The sequence below is a fragment of the Lagopus muta genome, chromosome 3 (genome assembly GCF_023343835.1).
Source record: "Lagopus muta isolate bLagMut1 chromosome 3, bLagMut1 primary, whole genome shotgun sequence".
Lineage (NCBI taxonomy): Eukaryota > Metazoa > Chordata > Aves > Galliformes > Phasianidae > Lagopus > Lagopus muta.
This window is the reverse complement of record NC_064435.1, coordinates 11,284,407-11,299,243: the sequence shown is the minus strand read 5'-3', so window position 1 is coordinate 11,299,243 and position 14,837 is coordinate 11,284,407. Positions and strand designations below refer to the sequence as shown.

At 51.3% G+C, this 14,837-nt stretch overlaps 1 protein-coding gene across 1 annotated transcript; it reads left to right on the top strand.

Moving 5' to 3' along the window:
* Positions 1 to 3,025: 3,025 nt before the first annotated feature.
* TRIB1 (tribbles pseudokinase 1) lies at positions 3,026 to 9,127 on the top strand. The gene is made up of 3 exons (XM_048940281.1): positions 3,026 to 3,557; positions 3,850 to 4,142; positions 5,679 to 9,127. Exons 1-3 carry the CDS (start codon positions 3,201 to 3,203, stop codon positions 6,145 to 6,147), a joined length of 1,119 nt encoding a protein of 372 aa, XP_048796238.1. The 5' UTR covers positions 3,026 to 3,200; the 3' UTR covers positions 6,148 to 9,127.
* Positions 9,128 to 14,837: the final 5,710 nt, after the last annotated feature.

Below are 14,837 nucleotides of genomic sequence, written 5' to 3'. Positions count from 1 at the left end.
AAACTCCAAGCAGGGAATCACTTCTCTCTTTAGACTAGATATCGGGAAGAAATTCTTTACTGTGGTAGTGGTGAGACACTGGAACAGGTTGCCCAGAGAAGTTGTGAATGCCCTCTCCCTGGAAGCATTCAAGGCCAGGCTGGATTGGGCTGTGAGCAACCTGGTCTAGAGGGAGGTGTCCCTGCCTGTAGCAGGGAGTTGCAATGAAATGATCTCAAAGGTCACTTCCTACCCAACCATTCTATGATTCTGATTCTTGTTGCACTCTGCAGCATGTTGGAAGGAATTTGGTGATGGTGAGTCCATATGTGGACCTTTCATTGTGATCCATACCTAAACAATAAGAATGACAATAGGGTACAGAACATTATTTGGTCACAACTAACTTTGCTACTACATGTTTATTCATGACATTAATGCCATGAGCACCCAAAAGCATTTTGAAGGAGGAGGGAGCTGGGCTGGTTCAGCCTTGAGAAGAGAAAGATCCGGGAAGATCTTGCGGCCTTCTGGTACTTGAGGGGAGCTTAAAAGCAGGAGGGAGGCTGACCTCTTACAAGGTCAGGTAGTGATAAGACAAGGGGGAATGGCATCAAATGAAAATCATGGAACCACTAAGGTCAGAAAAGCCCACAAGCCCCGTGCCCTGTGCTACAAAGATGGCGGCTGCACCCTGCGGAGCAGAACCGGGCACGGCCCATCACAGCAACAGCCGACCGTCAGTGCGCCATCAGTGCTGTGTGGGCTGGAGCCGGGGCATGGGGAGCACAGTGCTGGCTCAAGTGAAGGCACATCCCTGTGTGCTTGTCAGTACGTTGGATCAACACGGGGCTCTGGACAGCAAAGAATACGCAACTGTGCTTTCTGGCTCCATAAAGGGCTTTGAGAATAGGTTTCAAGATTGCCAAGAGAATCTATTTATGTTTGTGACACCATTTTCAGCTGATAAAAACACATGGCCTGCAAGGGTTCAAATGGAATGCATAGAGTTGCAATCAAAGATTGAGCTAAAAGATCTGCTCAGTTTCAGAATCCCTGCTACCAGAGAGAAATATCTGTCGCTTCTCAATCACACCTTATTTGTGTAACCGCTGTTTGGCACATTTGTGAATGGTTATCAAGGATGGGTAGCACTTTGTGAAGATGTACTTTGTGAAGTACACAAAGAGCAAAATTTCATCCAGAATCTCTGATGAACACCTTGAGAGCTCACTGAGAACTGCAGCCACTGCCATCAAACCAGCCTGGTGCGTTAGCTTCACAAAAGCAGGGTCACATATCCCACTAGTTTTATGCTTTTGTTCCTCTCTTTCTTTCAAAATGCTTTAAGACAAATATTAAAAACTAAAATGTTATTAATGATATTGTATATTTTACAAGGGATGTTCTGAAAGTAATGCCTTCTGTTTTACAGTGTTGGGCCATAACGTGAGAGGCAGATGTTGGTGGTACAGCAGTAGAGGTGGATCCTTCCCACCAATACTCAGTTCCATGTTGTTGCTGTGCAGCAGATTGCAGCAGAGGGGCAGAATGGCATCTGACATGGAAGTGCATATGAACCAAATGTGTCACTGAACAACTCCATGCAGAAAAAATGGCACCTACTGATGTACGCTGACACTTGCTGAATGTTTCTGGAGAGCAAACACTGGGTGTGAGCACAGTGGGGCAGTGGGTGGTGGTTCAGCAGTGGTGACAACAGGTCATTTTGCTGGTGCAGATTGGGCATGGAGGCTCTTGTTTACTGCTGGTGAGGATGCACAGCTAGTGGTGGTGATTGTGCTGAAAAAATGTGCTCTGTAGCTGAGAATTTGCTCTATCAATCAGTGTTATTGTGCTCTTCGTAGGTGTTGTAGTTTCCGTGGAAATAAATAGGAGGCATGAATTCCGTAGCAACTTACGTATATGCAGCCAAAGGCAATTCCTCCTCACTCAATGCAGCCCAGGCAATCCAAAGGGTTCCAGTCCAACCATCGGCCCACCCCCACCATGCCCACTAACCATGTTCCTCTGCCACATCCACACGCTTCTTCAACACCTGCAGGGACGGGAGTCCCCGCCTCCCGGCAGGCTGTGCCACTGCATGACCAAAAGGAAGGGACAGCGGGGCACAGCTGGGCGCCCATCTCGGGACACCTGTACAGAAGTACCGACGGGACGCAGCCTTCCAGGAGGAGCAACACGAAGCAGAAAGGCTGACGGGTCCGTGCGTGCTTTGCCTATAAGTGGAACAAAATACAACGGCGCGTTCCGAGCTGCGGTGAATCGCTCAGAAAAAAATCTGCAGACGTTCTCCGAATTGTTTGTTAAAGGGGGGAAAAAAAAAAAAGGTGAAGAACGGAAAATGCAGCCCCTGGGATATCCCTTTATGGCATATGCATTTTATGTTTAAACGCATTAATGGCTCTGCTATGCCGTGACTCAGCCAGCAGCACGGTTTCATGCGTTTCTTAAAATACACGGCGAACGCTGACGGCGGAGCCGGGGCTGAGGGGGACGGGCGGGCAACCCGCGGCACGGGGAAGCCTCAGCGCCGAGCTCCTGGAAACGGGCGCCGATGTGAACACAAAAGCCGGCCGTGCTTCCTCCTGAAGCGCTAACGCTGCAGCTCCCCGCGCGTTTTTCTGTTTGCTGCCCGTTTCTCTATCGCTTTCCTCCCACTCGGCGGCTCCCCCCCCACAGCCGCTCCGGGAGCGGCCCCTCGCTGGCTGCCGAGTTTCACGCGGGGCTGAGCGAGCCAAGGAGCCTCGTGGCGACGGAGCCGGGCTCCGCGTTTCGCTTTTATGCGTCGGAGCACCGCGCGGGGTCGGGGTCGACCGGGTGCGGCAGGCGCTGCGGGAGCATCGCACCGAGAGGCTCGGGGGCACGGCGGGGCGGGCGGAGAGCGGGGCGGAGCGGAGCGGGGCCGGGCTGAGCTCCCTCCTCCCACTTCCCCGTGCGTCAGGGGCCGGGAGGAGGAGGAGAAACCATCTTTTTTTTTTTTTTTTTTTTTTTTTTTTAAAGCCTCCAACTACTTTAGCGCGGAGTCGGCAGCAGATGGTGGATACGGCCCGGGGCTGCGGCGGGGACAGCGAGGGGATGCGCCAGCCGCGCTCCGCCCGCCCTTAGCCCCCGGCCCCGCTTCTTCTTCTTCTTGTTCTTCTTCTCCTCCTGCTCCTCCTCTTCTTCCTCTCTCCGCGCCGCTCCGCTCCGCGCCCCCCATGAGCCGCCCCGCGCCGCCGCCGCCCCGCCGCGCCGCCGCGCTCCTCCTGCCGGCAGCCCGCTGCCGCAGCGCCCCGGCCAAGCGGCTCCCGCCGCTGCACGACGGCCCCGCCGAGGAGGCTCCGGCCGCCAAGTGCCCGCGCCTGGCCGAGTGCCCCGGCGGAACCCCGGACTGCCTGAGCGCCCCCGGATCGCCCTGCGCGCCCGCCTCGCCCGCGGCCGGCGGAGGGGCGGCGGGGAATGTGGGCACGGCGGGGCCCAGCCTGATCGCCTCCTATCTGCTGCTGCCGCTGGCCGAGCGCGAGCAGGTGTCCCGAGCGCTGAGCGTCAGCTCCGGCAGGGAGCTCCGCTGCAAGGTGAGCGCTGGGCGTCCCGGGGCGGGTCGGAGGGCGGCGGGGGCTCGGAGGGGCTCCGAAATGGGACGAAAGGCTTTGGGGCGGTTTGTGGGTTCCGTTGGTTTGGCTTTTGCTCCCCGTCGTCCGTGCGGAACGAGCGGCGGAGCCGCGGGGAGGGTCTCGGTGCCGCTCCGAGTGGAGCACGGAGCCCTGGCGCTCCTCCATCCCCGGCATTGTTTGGAAAGAGTCGCTGGACGCGATTCCGCTCCCGACGGCCTCGAGAACGAACGTTGTGCTCATTTCCTCTGCACAGGTGTTCCCTCTCAAACACTACCAGGACAAGATCCGGCCCTACGTCCAGCTGCCCTCGCACCGCAACATCACCGGTGTGGTGGAGGTGATCCTCGGAGACACCAAGGCCTACGTCTTCTTCGAGAAGGACTTTGGGGACATGCACTCCTACGTGCGGAGCTGTAAGAGGCTGAGGGAGGAGGAGGCCGCCCGGCTTTTCCGGCAGATCGTGGCGGCCGTCGCTCACTGCCACCAGTCGGCCATCGTGCTTGGAGACCTCAAGCTCAGGAAATTTGTCTTCTCCAATGAAGAGAGGTGAGCGGCTGTCACCGGGTGGGGAGTGGGGAAGCCTCATTCAGAAGGGCAAAGAGCATCCTAAGGGCGGGGTGGGTCCGTGCCCCATGTGTGCAGTGGGGCACCCAGGGGCTGCGGTTGGGTGTTGGCTGAGGGAACGGAGGGAGCTCTCCATCAGCCTCCACTCCTCCAGCACAAGTTCAGTGAGATCCACGGGTAGTCACGGGGCAGCCGTTGGGTCTTGGTGGTGATGGATGAGTTATAGGGCCAAATGGATGAAGGGATGGGATGTGGAGGGAACAAGGACAGCACAGTGCTGCTCGGCATCTCCGTGCTGGTGGTGGTGCTTCTGCTGCTCTGTGGATGTGGGCATGCATGGCATGGAGGGCGGCACATGGTTAAATGTCCCGCGGGGGGGAAAAGTGGTAGAACTTGACCTAAAGCCTGAGTTATAGCAAGGTGCTTCCAGCTTCCCCCATCTGCTGGCACGCTGTTGGGATGAGCTTCTAAATTTAGACCAGGGAAAGCATTCAGTGTCTCCCTGGAGAGCTGGCTGCTCTGTGCCCCATGCTGCACGTGGCAGAGCTTGGAGTGTGGTGTCAGCCCCAGGAACTGACCCTGAGTGGCCGCTGTGCTGTAGGAAGCTCAGAAAAATGGGTACAGGCTGCAGCGGGGTTGTGCTTAATGTGATGAAACAGAAGAAACCGCTGTCTGGCTTTCTTTTTTAACTGCTTCTATGGGATATCGGTTATGAAGGTGATAAGACAACGAACCAGTACTGCACCTCTTAAACAGAAACAGCCCTATGTTGACATGCAAAGAAAGTAATTCCTTTGAAGGAAACTATTGCAGCTTTTCCCGCCCCTAGTGAGATGAAACATTTGTTGAAATGTTACATTGCACATAGCCTGGCTCGTTTGGAAATTGGTGTTGCACAGGCGAGTGTCATGTGCATTGCGTTTGGCAAGAAGAGGGTTAAGCAATGGCAGGCGGGCGCTGGGGCTCACCAGCACAGGTGCAGTTTCAGTGCTCCCGCGGCCAATCCCGGGCCCACGGTTCGCATTGAGTCACATTTTCCGTTTACAGAACCGATGGGTATTTTGCATTGCAGCGGGAGGTCACGCCGAGGACAGGCTGCAGTTAGCACATCCCTGCGGCACGTGAGCGGTGGCTGCTGGTGGGAAGCTCCCGGTTCGCCACCACGGGGACCGGGGCACCACCTGGAAAGGCAAAAGGGAGAAAATAGGGATTGAGGAAGCCGGAGAGCATGGAGAGTGCAGAACAACCGGGCTTTGTGTTGTGAAAATGAATGCTGGGATGGCAGCAGGAACCTCGCTGCCATTCCTCGAGAGCCCGGCACTTGCTGACGTCCCAGCAAACAACAACAATATGCACGTAGCTACACTTGGGTCTGGGGTAACCATCCCCGGTGCAAATTAGGAAGTTGTTGCCTCTCCTTTGCTAATGCGTGGAATGGAGTGGTGATTGCTGCACGGAGCTGTTGGTCTTGCTGCCTTGTGTCTCTAACCCAAGGCTTCCACCCGTTGCCCCCCGCAGGACGCAGCTGAGGCTGGAGAGCCTGGAGGACACGCACATCATCAAGGGCGAGGATGACGCGCTGTCGGATAAACACGGCTGTCCCGCCTACGTCAGCCCTGAGATCCTCAACACAACGGGGACGTACTCGGGGAAGTCAGCCGACGTGTGGAGCTTGGGAGTGATGCTCTACACCCTGCTGGTGGGACGCTATCCCTTCCACGACTCGGACCCTAGCACTCTGTTTTCCAAAATCCGCCGCGGACAGTTCTGTATTCCTGACCACGTCTCCCCCAAAGCCCGATGCCTCATCCGCAGCCTCCTGCGGCGGGAGCCCTCTGAAAGACTCACAGCCCCAGAGATCCTGCTCCATCCCTGGTTCGAGGCGGTCCTGGAGCCAGGATATACAGACCAGGAGACAGGGACTTCCGATCAAATCGTTCCAGAATACCATGGAGACAATGACGATATCAGTTCCTTCTTCTGCTAACCCTGAAATCTCACGAACCTCGTCATTCTCACCTCTGGCATCTCCGTAGGGTTTCATTATTTTATTTTTATTTTTCCACGTTATAGACTCAAAGCATCTTAAAGTGCCAGTATGGTCAGAAAAGTGACCTTGTTTCAGATAAACGTCGACCCACAGATCTCTGCGTGATCTCCCTGCCGGCAGCTTGGTCCTGCTGCCCGGAGGAACCACATGGCTCTGCTCCTGCCTCCTGTGCCCTCTGCCCTTTCCCACTGCATTTTGGCTGCAGAGCCTTATTGCTGGCAATGTGGAGAGAGGCAGAGCCAGCCCTCGGCTTCCCCATTTGCCCCAGGTTGTATGGACAGTGATTTGCAGCAGGTTAGGGGCACAGGACATATCTCTGAGCAAATCTGACAAATTAGGGTATTTTTTATTTTCTTTGTTCGTTTTTAAAGTTGGGGGAGTTGACTTGGTGTCTTGCAAAGCAGTTTTCTGACTGTAAGTGCACTTTAGAGAGGGAAGGAGGTCTTCATCAGCACATCAGCTGCCTGCTCGTTGCTCCAGTCAGTTGTATTTCCATAGGGATGAAGCTGTAAGATCCTCCCATAAGAGAGATCCCTGCTGCAATTGCTGTCAGGACCTTTCTGACATGGGGGGAAGGGGGAGTAGCTGATCTCCAGCTGGATCCCCTCTGATGCCATTCGCTGAATGCAAAATCGTTTTAAATAGCCTTCAGCCTCAAGTTACTGCAGCATGTCCTGTGCGACTTCATGCCCTCAGCAGGCTGGTCAGGCAGCAAGTCTCAGCTCCCAGTGCCAAAATGTATCTGTTTTCCCAAACGTAACACTATCAGGAGGGCACCTTGCCTTGGACAGCGATAGGGGCATCTTGTACAGTATATGTAAACATGTTCATGTCTTCCTACAGGCTCAATTCTTCTTCCCGCCCCCTTGCTCCTAGAAAGTCAGTCTTAAGAATAAAATCTCCCTATGCCCTTAAGTTGATTATTCAGGTATGTTGTTGGCCTGTGGCTATGTGTTTGTTGTTTTTTTTTCCACCCCCCCCCCTCCCCTTGAATTTTGTTCTTTTGTTTTGCATGATTATTCATAGTCTTTCCAATGTGTGTGGATAACAAATAGACCTAAATCATTAGCTTCCCAGGTTGGGGGTAAGCAAAGCTTAGCCCTGCCTCAGATTCCTCTGTTCCACACCTTTGTGCCCAGTGGCTCACACAGAAGTGGCCGTTTGCGTTAGGGAGAGCGCAGTGCCCAGTGGATGTGAGGTGGGCGATGGGGTCATCCCTGGGGTGGTCCGGCGTTGAGCCGCCGGTGCACTGCAGGAATACCATGTATACCTCATGGACTGTGTGCTTTGTGCATACCTTACATGTGGGGGGTTGTTTTGTTGTCGTTGGGCTTTTTTATGTTTCGTTCCATTGTTCTTTGTCCTAATAAGAGGTGTCAAAGAGCAATTTAATGTGAATTATTGTTGGCAATACTAACTTGACAGAATCATGAGCATTAAGAGCAGGGCACTACAGCTCTCCGTTGCACTAAACCTCTCATGATTGCTTGACATTTGTATCTGTGATACAGTTTAACCCTTCTATGAAAAAGAACGGTGAATTTGTATATATTGGTAGAAAAATCTGCTAGAAAAGCTGGAAACACTATGTCCAACTTGTAAATATGTAGATATCTGTGGAAACCTGGATGATAAAGTCTGACTTGTAGAAAGTTTTAATAAACTTGGTTTCATAATATTTGCTCCCATTCCTGGTGGTGTCTCAGGGTGAACGTTGGGCTTTTCCTCAAACGGTGGGGTTTGGCCTCAGAGCACATCAGCTCGTGGCCATTGCCTGCAGGTGGCCCATCACCCCCTGGTTGGAGGTGAGAGGGGACTGGGGAGGTGGAAAGGGCACGGCTCTCCCAAGAGCTATATGGGACAGGGCGTCCTGTTTGGTAAGGATGGGGAAGATAAGTGACTGCTTCGGAAGAGTCAGCCTGATTTAGCTGTTGGATTTCTGCCGCCCAACTTAAGTCACCCTGCTGCCTTTCAGCCTATGCATTCTTTTATAACTGGGTGCAGATGGCAGCAAAAGGTTGTCCTCCTGCACTTGCCTGCCTGGCTATGGGATGTGCAAACCAGTGGAAAATTGGGTCTCAGGTGTCTCCAAGGGAGCAGCTCTGAGAGCTGCTGGAAGGCTGGAGGTGGGCTCTGCTGCTGCCGGCGGAAGCACAGAAGCTGCCCTGTGCTCTTGTTAAAAATGAGCTGAAAGCTGACAGAGCTGCTGTGCTTTGTGGCTGGGAGCGAGGCATATAAATAGCAGCAGTATCAAGGTTAGAGAATGTGCTTTCCTGAAAGAGCTCGAGCCACTCTTGTAATCCACCCTGAGCAGTGAGATCATCGCTTGCAAGTACAGAGGAGGAGGTAGAGAAGCTCGGTTTTTATTTATACTTTGCCTCATGCTTAACTTTGTCCTTTTTCTTGAAATCTGTTCACCAGAGCAACTGCTTCCTGGCAGGTCTTGGAGCCAGGGTGGCTTTGAGAAAGGCTCTGCTCTTAGAAAGTGAGCTGAGAGCAAGGTGAGGGGATGGGAGCTGGTCAGTGACAAAGAGCGGTGCGATGGCTGTAATTAGGTGCCTTGCCTCCCACTCTGACAAACCAGCAATCTGTGCAGTAAGCATATTTTCTTGGAGCTCTCTGAGTGAATGTCAGACACCAAAATATCTCAAGTTACTTGACTGATGTTATTCTTGCAAAAGTTGTAAAAATACATGCACAGCATCGCCCAGCTGATTGAATTACCGCTGCCCTGCCATACCTTCAGCCTTGGATCTGAGCCCTGATGCATCTGCTTAGAACAACAGCAGGAGGTTCATAGGTTCATGCTTCAGTGAAGCTTTGACAATGTCTAAAGCATACGTATAAATATATATATACTTTTTTTTGCCTGCAGTGAAGTCACCCTCAGTAGGTGAATGAATAGGTCACCCCATGACTTTATTTCACAGGAGTGACACTGTAGAGCAATTAAAATAAATGGCAAATGGTAGTAACATCTGCAAACAACCTCTGTGTTGCTTTAGGGATTATAATGCAACATCCGTTTGTATAGCAGAATAAATTGCTATTGCTTCGTAACCTCGTCGTTTGTATCATTGTATACAAAGTTTCTGAGCATGTTGAAAGACTAGCATATTAAGTGATTAAACTCCGGTGGTGGGTGTGAGAACTTTGATTTATGCAATGCATACATTTCTTCCCGAGTCATAATTTGTCTATTTTTAAATGGTCCCTTTTGACAAGGGCTGCAGGAATCTCTTGTTTATTTCTCAGCACTGCTCACCATTTTGTACTGAAGTTGAAAGAAGTTGCTGCCCTCTCCGGAAGGTGCTGGGATGAGTAGTCATCCATCTGCTGCTGGAAACAACTGAAAGTTGTGGTTTTTCCACGACATCCTGGGCTCCTCCAGCTGCCTCCCTTATCTCCCAGATACATATTTTTATCAACACTGAATTGATACTTCAGCTGCTTTTTATCCCTCCGTTCGATAATTTTTCAAGCAATAGAGCAGAGTGTAAGCCAGCTTCCTCCTGGAGCGCCAGGTGAAGCAGCCAGCTCAGCGTGCTCAGACTGAAGGTCAGCATCTCCTTGCCAAATGGGTGACGCTGCTGAGTGTATGGGCAGTTCGTTATGAAGCACTGGTTGAGTTCCAGTTCCACCGATGCAAACAACAACCCTCATTTTAGGACACCTTGAAATCGGTCTAAGACACTTCTCCATCAGTTATTTATGAAGAAAAGGAAAAAAAAAAAAAGCCAAACACTCTTACAAAGATACGTAGAGAGATTCATTGCAGTTGGCTGAATCACAAAGGCTGAGCAGTGCTACTCTCAGCTCTGTGTTAATGGATTGAGGGCAGGCCCCAGAGATAGCTTTAAACACACAAATTATTCAATCAGCGCTGAGTGCACTCTGTCAAGCAAATCTCTTCAGATTATCTCTTTATACAAAAGCAGATTTTTTGTTCATTTTTTTTTCGTGCTACTGCATTCTGTCCGGATGAAAAAATCCATTTAGCTTTAGTTCTCTTTAAACTAAAAGAGGGGAGATGTAGGTTAGATGTTGAGAATAAATTCTTTACTCAGAAGGTGGTGAGGCACTGGCACAGCTGCACAAAGAGCTGTGGGTCCCCCATCCCTGGAGGAGCTCAAGGCCAAGCTGGATGGGCCCTGGGCAGTCTGAGTTGGTGGGTGGCAGCCCTGCCCACAGCTGGGACTGGGGCTGCATGGCTCTAAGATCCCTTCTAACCCAAATCATTCTGTGATTCTAGGGTTCTGGCACTGCACAGGTTTGGCAGCATGAAGAAATATCCCGTGCAAATGCTTCTTACGAACACAGTGTTTCCCTACAGAGCACTGAGAAGAATAGCCTGACATACAACCATGTTCTGAATTAATCCCTTGCAAAAATGTCTTTGTTAAATGCAACATCTCTCAGAACTATTGTTGGTGAAAGTACCGTGAAATTTGCAACAGTTCTTACGCTATATTCCTCTGTAACTTGCAAAATCCCACTCTCTGAGTGAAACCCGGGATCCATATTGCAGCCAGGATCCATTTTTGTTACAACAAAACTACAAATCCTTTAGGATATGAGTTCCCAGCTGGAACTTTTTTTTTTTTTTCTATTATGAACCTGGCTATTTAGAAAATGCCTTAAAGAGAACTCATTAGTTTTCATTGCACTGTATGCATTTAACCAGCTAAACAAGCTAATGTGCAGCACTTCATTTCCTAATTTGGCTTTGAAGCCGTCGCAGCAGAAGTATCAATTACATTCTGTTCAAATGCAAACATTAACATAACTGTATGAAGCAATCATGTTTCTAACAACAGCAAGCACTGCCCAGAGGACCAAAATAAATAAAATTCATAGAGCAAGAGGTAACGCTTTTCTTTATGGCGAGATTAGAGCTGGCCAGCGTTGGTTTGTTTTCCTCTCCGGGGACAGGGAGCAGAGCCTGTGTGGCTGCCGGGGCCAACCTGGCCCCATAATGCAGCTATCAGCAGCTCAGCCAGGGCACAGCCTCGTCACTGTGGGTGTGGATTTCTGCATGCAACTCCCGCTGTTATTAATGGTTAATTAACATGCAATTTGCAGAAAGAGATGAAACTCGGACCTCGGTGGCGCACCATGAGCGCTCACGCAGGCTTATCGTTTGGAGAAATATCAGGGTGACACAAAGGGTGGATGGCAGAAAATAAGTGCGGCGTGAATCAGCTGCCCCTTGTTTATCTCACGGCGCTGCGGTGGGAAAACATTCACCTCCAGCCACTGCTGCCTCCAGCCAACAACAAAAGTCGCGTTTGATAAATTATTAGAGGAGATGTTCTCAGTGGCTTTGCTTAGATTTTACTCCTCTTGCGCAAATTGCAGATTAGGAAAGCATTAAGTAACAACAGTGTGGCTAAAGTATTACACATCGCCCTGGCTATTAGCCAGAGAATGTAGCATGCAAAAGCTGACATTGCCTAAGAAATCAAATATAGCTCTGGTCAGCACAGAAAATGACTCTTCCCTACCACCAAAGGTAGTTGCTCAGTTTCTGTTGTGTCACCCAGTGTCTTGCAGCAGAAAACTGTTCATTCCGGGGCTTTCTTTTTCTTTTTCTTTTCTTAACTTCCAGGTAGTGACAAAGCCACAAACATTTAGATGAATCACAGAAACCATAAATGTAATTGAGTGTAAAGCCATTGTTGGGCCTTGTGATGATATCCCCATCCAGTCTCAACTTGTCAGATTTGTATTCTTACAGAGCTTTATATACTGCAAGGTTTCTTTGCCATGCCATCAACTGGGGGCAAAGTACTGACATAATCATGGAATCATAGAATAAAGTGGGGCAGAACCGCTGGCATAATTTGGGACAGAAGCCTGCACACTGCTCTCTAGCCCAGTCACAATGACTTTGCTGTGAGAGGCCTGGTGTGAGTAAGTGCTTCCCCCGGTGAGTAAATACAGCAGGGTAAAGCTCGCCATGTTCACCCCTGAGCCTTAGTGACAAAGCAGAGGCACAACAGCACCCAAGCTCCAGGTGAAAGGGTGAAACCCACCTTGGTGCGTGTGTGGACTGTTACCTGAGCAGCATGGTGATGAATCCTTTCCTCTCCACACCAATATGTGTGCACAAACTGCCTGCGTCTGTAAGGCCAGAAGGCCCACTTGTCCCCTGGAAGCACTGGCAGATGCCTTTTAAGCTCCCCCTGTGATGTCCTTGCTGTGGCACTGGGACAGCATGGCTCACTTATGTCCAACATGGCGGTTAGCCATCTTCCAAGGACCTTCCTTTGATAAAGGGTCTTTGACTGTCTGTTCTTTCAGGTCTCAAGATCCTGCAGCGATGAGCTCCAGAGCAGAATGCCGCTACAGGCCTTTTCTTGGAAAGAGAATATTCTCAAAAACACAAGAAAATGACAGGAACTCCTGCAGAGAACCAGCTGGCCTGCGTCCATGGGAGGTCTCCCTGGGAGATGGCTGTGGAGCCTGGGGTGGTGGACGCCTGGCAGAAAGGCTTAATCAGCAAGCTCGTGGGATTTTGTATCACAGGTCTTGTGATCCTTAATATGTGAGAGCCCTGTCTGCCAAAGTTAATGATCTCCAGGAGATTTCCAGTTCTCATGGGAGGAAGAAAGAGGCAGTGCTCAGTCCTCGTTGTTGAGGGATTTAAAAGGATGTGTCCTGTGCACCCTTTGGACTGTTCTCCACATGTCACCAGTGTCCCGGCCAGATGCTCTGTGCTGTACAGGCATGCTTGAGCGGCTGCCTCATTACAGCAGGCAGAGCTTTGTCCTTTTATCTGAGCAGCTGGCAAAACAATAAATTAAAAAATAAGGCCAAGTCAGCAAATAGCTTTCTTTCCACATACACGAGGTTAGAGGAACTGCTCCCCCTCCTCCAGAATGATTTCCTGACTTAGTAACATTTTTCTCAATCTTCTCTTCTTCTTTTTCTTCGGGTGTGTGAGGAAAAGCAGGACGTGTGTCTTGGCTGGAGGGGAGGACCTCGCCACACCACGATGTGGCCCAGCCGGCTTGTGACCGTGTGCTGACCGCAGCCATGGCCCTGGAAGGCCTCTCCCCATCGTGGAGCAAGGACTGTGCCACTGCACCACAGGGAGAGGGTCTCAGCACATCAAGGATGGGCCCCTGACCGTGCGGGAACCCCTCCCTGTGCTGTGGGATGGTTGTGTGGATGTGCTTGCAGGCGTGTTGATAGTATGGTCCACACTGGGTCGTCTTGGAGCCAGGACTTCTATGCTAGAGGGGGCCGTGCTGGAGGTACATCTCACTTCAGTTCAGTGCTGCGTGTGGTTTGGAGTCCTTCAGCTGCTGCCCTTGGGCAGGGCTGTCCTCATGGGGCTCAGTGGGCGAGCAGGGACCGGGCCGGCCCGTGATGCACATCCTGCTCACGCATGTGGGCATGAGTCAGAGCCTGAGAGGAAGAGGCCTCGCCCAGCGCAGAGCGGTGCCGGGCACTGGGTGAGGTGCTGACAGAGGTGGCCACCTGTCACTGCTGGCAGCACTGCACCTGCAGCATGGGGACGGGGTTCGGAGTCAGGGTTTTAACACATGTGCTACGGGATAGGTTTGTAGAGATGTTTTAGGGATGCATGCCTTGGAGTTGGAGGTGCTGCTCAGGGCTCTCAGAGTCATTCGTAGAACCATAAAGGTTTAAAAGACCACTGAGATCATCTGGTTAAACTGTCCACCTACCACCAATATTGCCTGCTAACATTACCCTAAGTACCACATCTCCATGTTTCTTGAACACCTCCAGGGACAGTGACTTCAGCACCTCCCTGGGCAGCCTGTTCCAAAGCCTCACTACACTTTCTGAGAAGAAATTTCTCCTAATATCTAACCTGAACCTACCCGGCATAACTTAAGACCATTACCTCTCATTCTATTGCTGTTATGTGGGAGAAGAGGCCAACCCCCACCTCACCACAACCTCCTTTCAGGGAGTTGCAGAGAGTGATAAGTTCCCCCCTGAGACTCCTCTACTCCAGACTAAAGTTGTTGTGCCTAAAGTGCAGGACCCAGAACTTGATCCTGTTGAATTTCATCCCACTGGCCTCAGCCCAGCAGTCCAACATATCCAGATCCATCTGTCGGGCCTTCCTGACCCGAGGCAGAGCAACATTTCCTCCCACCTTGGTGTTACCTGCAAATGTACTGAGGGAGCACTCAATTTGCTCATCCAGGTCATCAATAAAGATATTAAACAGGATGGGCCCCAGTGGTGAACCCAGTAGTGGGGAACACCATTTGTGACCACTCATAAACATCCCAGGCTTCCTCCTGCAGCGCTAGTGTGTGCTGGTCCCCACCCATAACAGGTAGAAACCTCTGGAAAAGTGATGCAGCCTTCACTTCTCTTCTTCCCTTTGGCTTGGCCTCCGTCTTGCTATTTTCTGCAACCATCAGCTGCTCTTTACCCAGGTGCTAATCTTGCTGGGGCACTGGAACAGCTGAGATGGCCCCGACAGCCGCCCGCTGCCTTCCCAGGAAACAGGTGTACAGATATTTTGACCCCTGTGAATGTTTGTGTTTGATTATTTCTGGAAATATACCACGGTGGCCTTAGTGCAATTTCTCCAGAAACGAGATTCATCTTTGCTAGGAAGCTGTCATATGTCTCAAGCA

Coding starts and splice junctions, on each gene's coding strand:
- TRIB1 (XM_048940281.1), top strand. CDS start 3,201: ATGAGCCGCCCCGCGCCGCCGCCGCCCCGCCGCGCCGCCGCGCTCCTC. Junction 3,558..3,849: donor GCAGGGAGCTCCGCTGCAAG/GTGAGCGCTGGG, acceptor TCCTCTGCACAG/GTGTTCCCTCTCAAACACTA. Junction 4,143..5,678: donor GTCTTCTCCAATGAAGAGAG/GTGAGCGGCTGT, acceptor TGCCCCCCGCAG/GACGCAGCTGAGGCTGGAGA.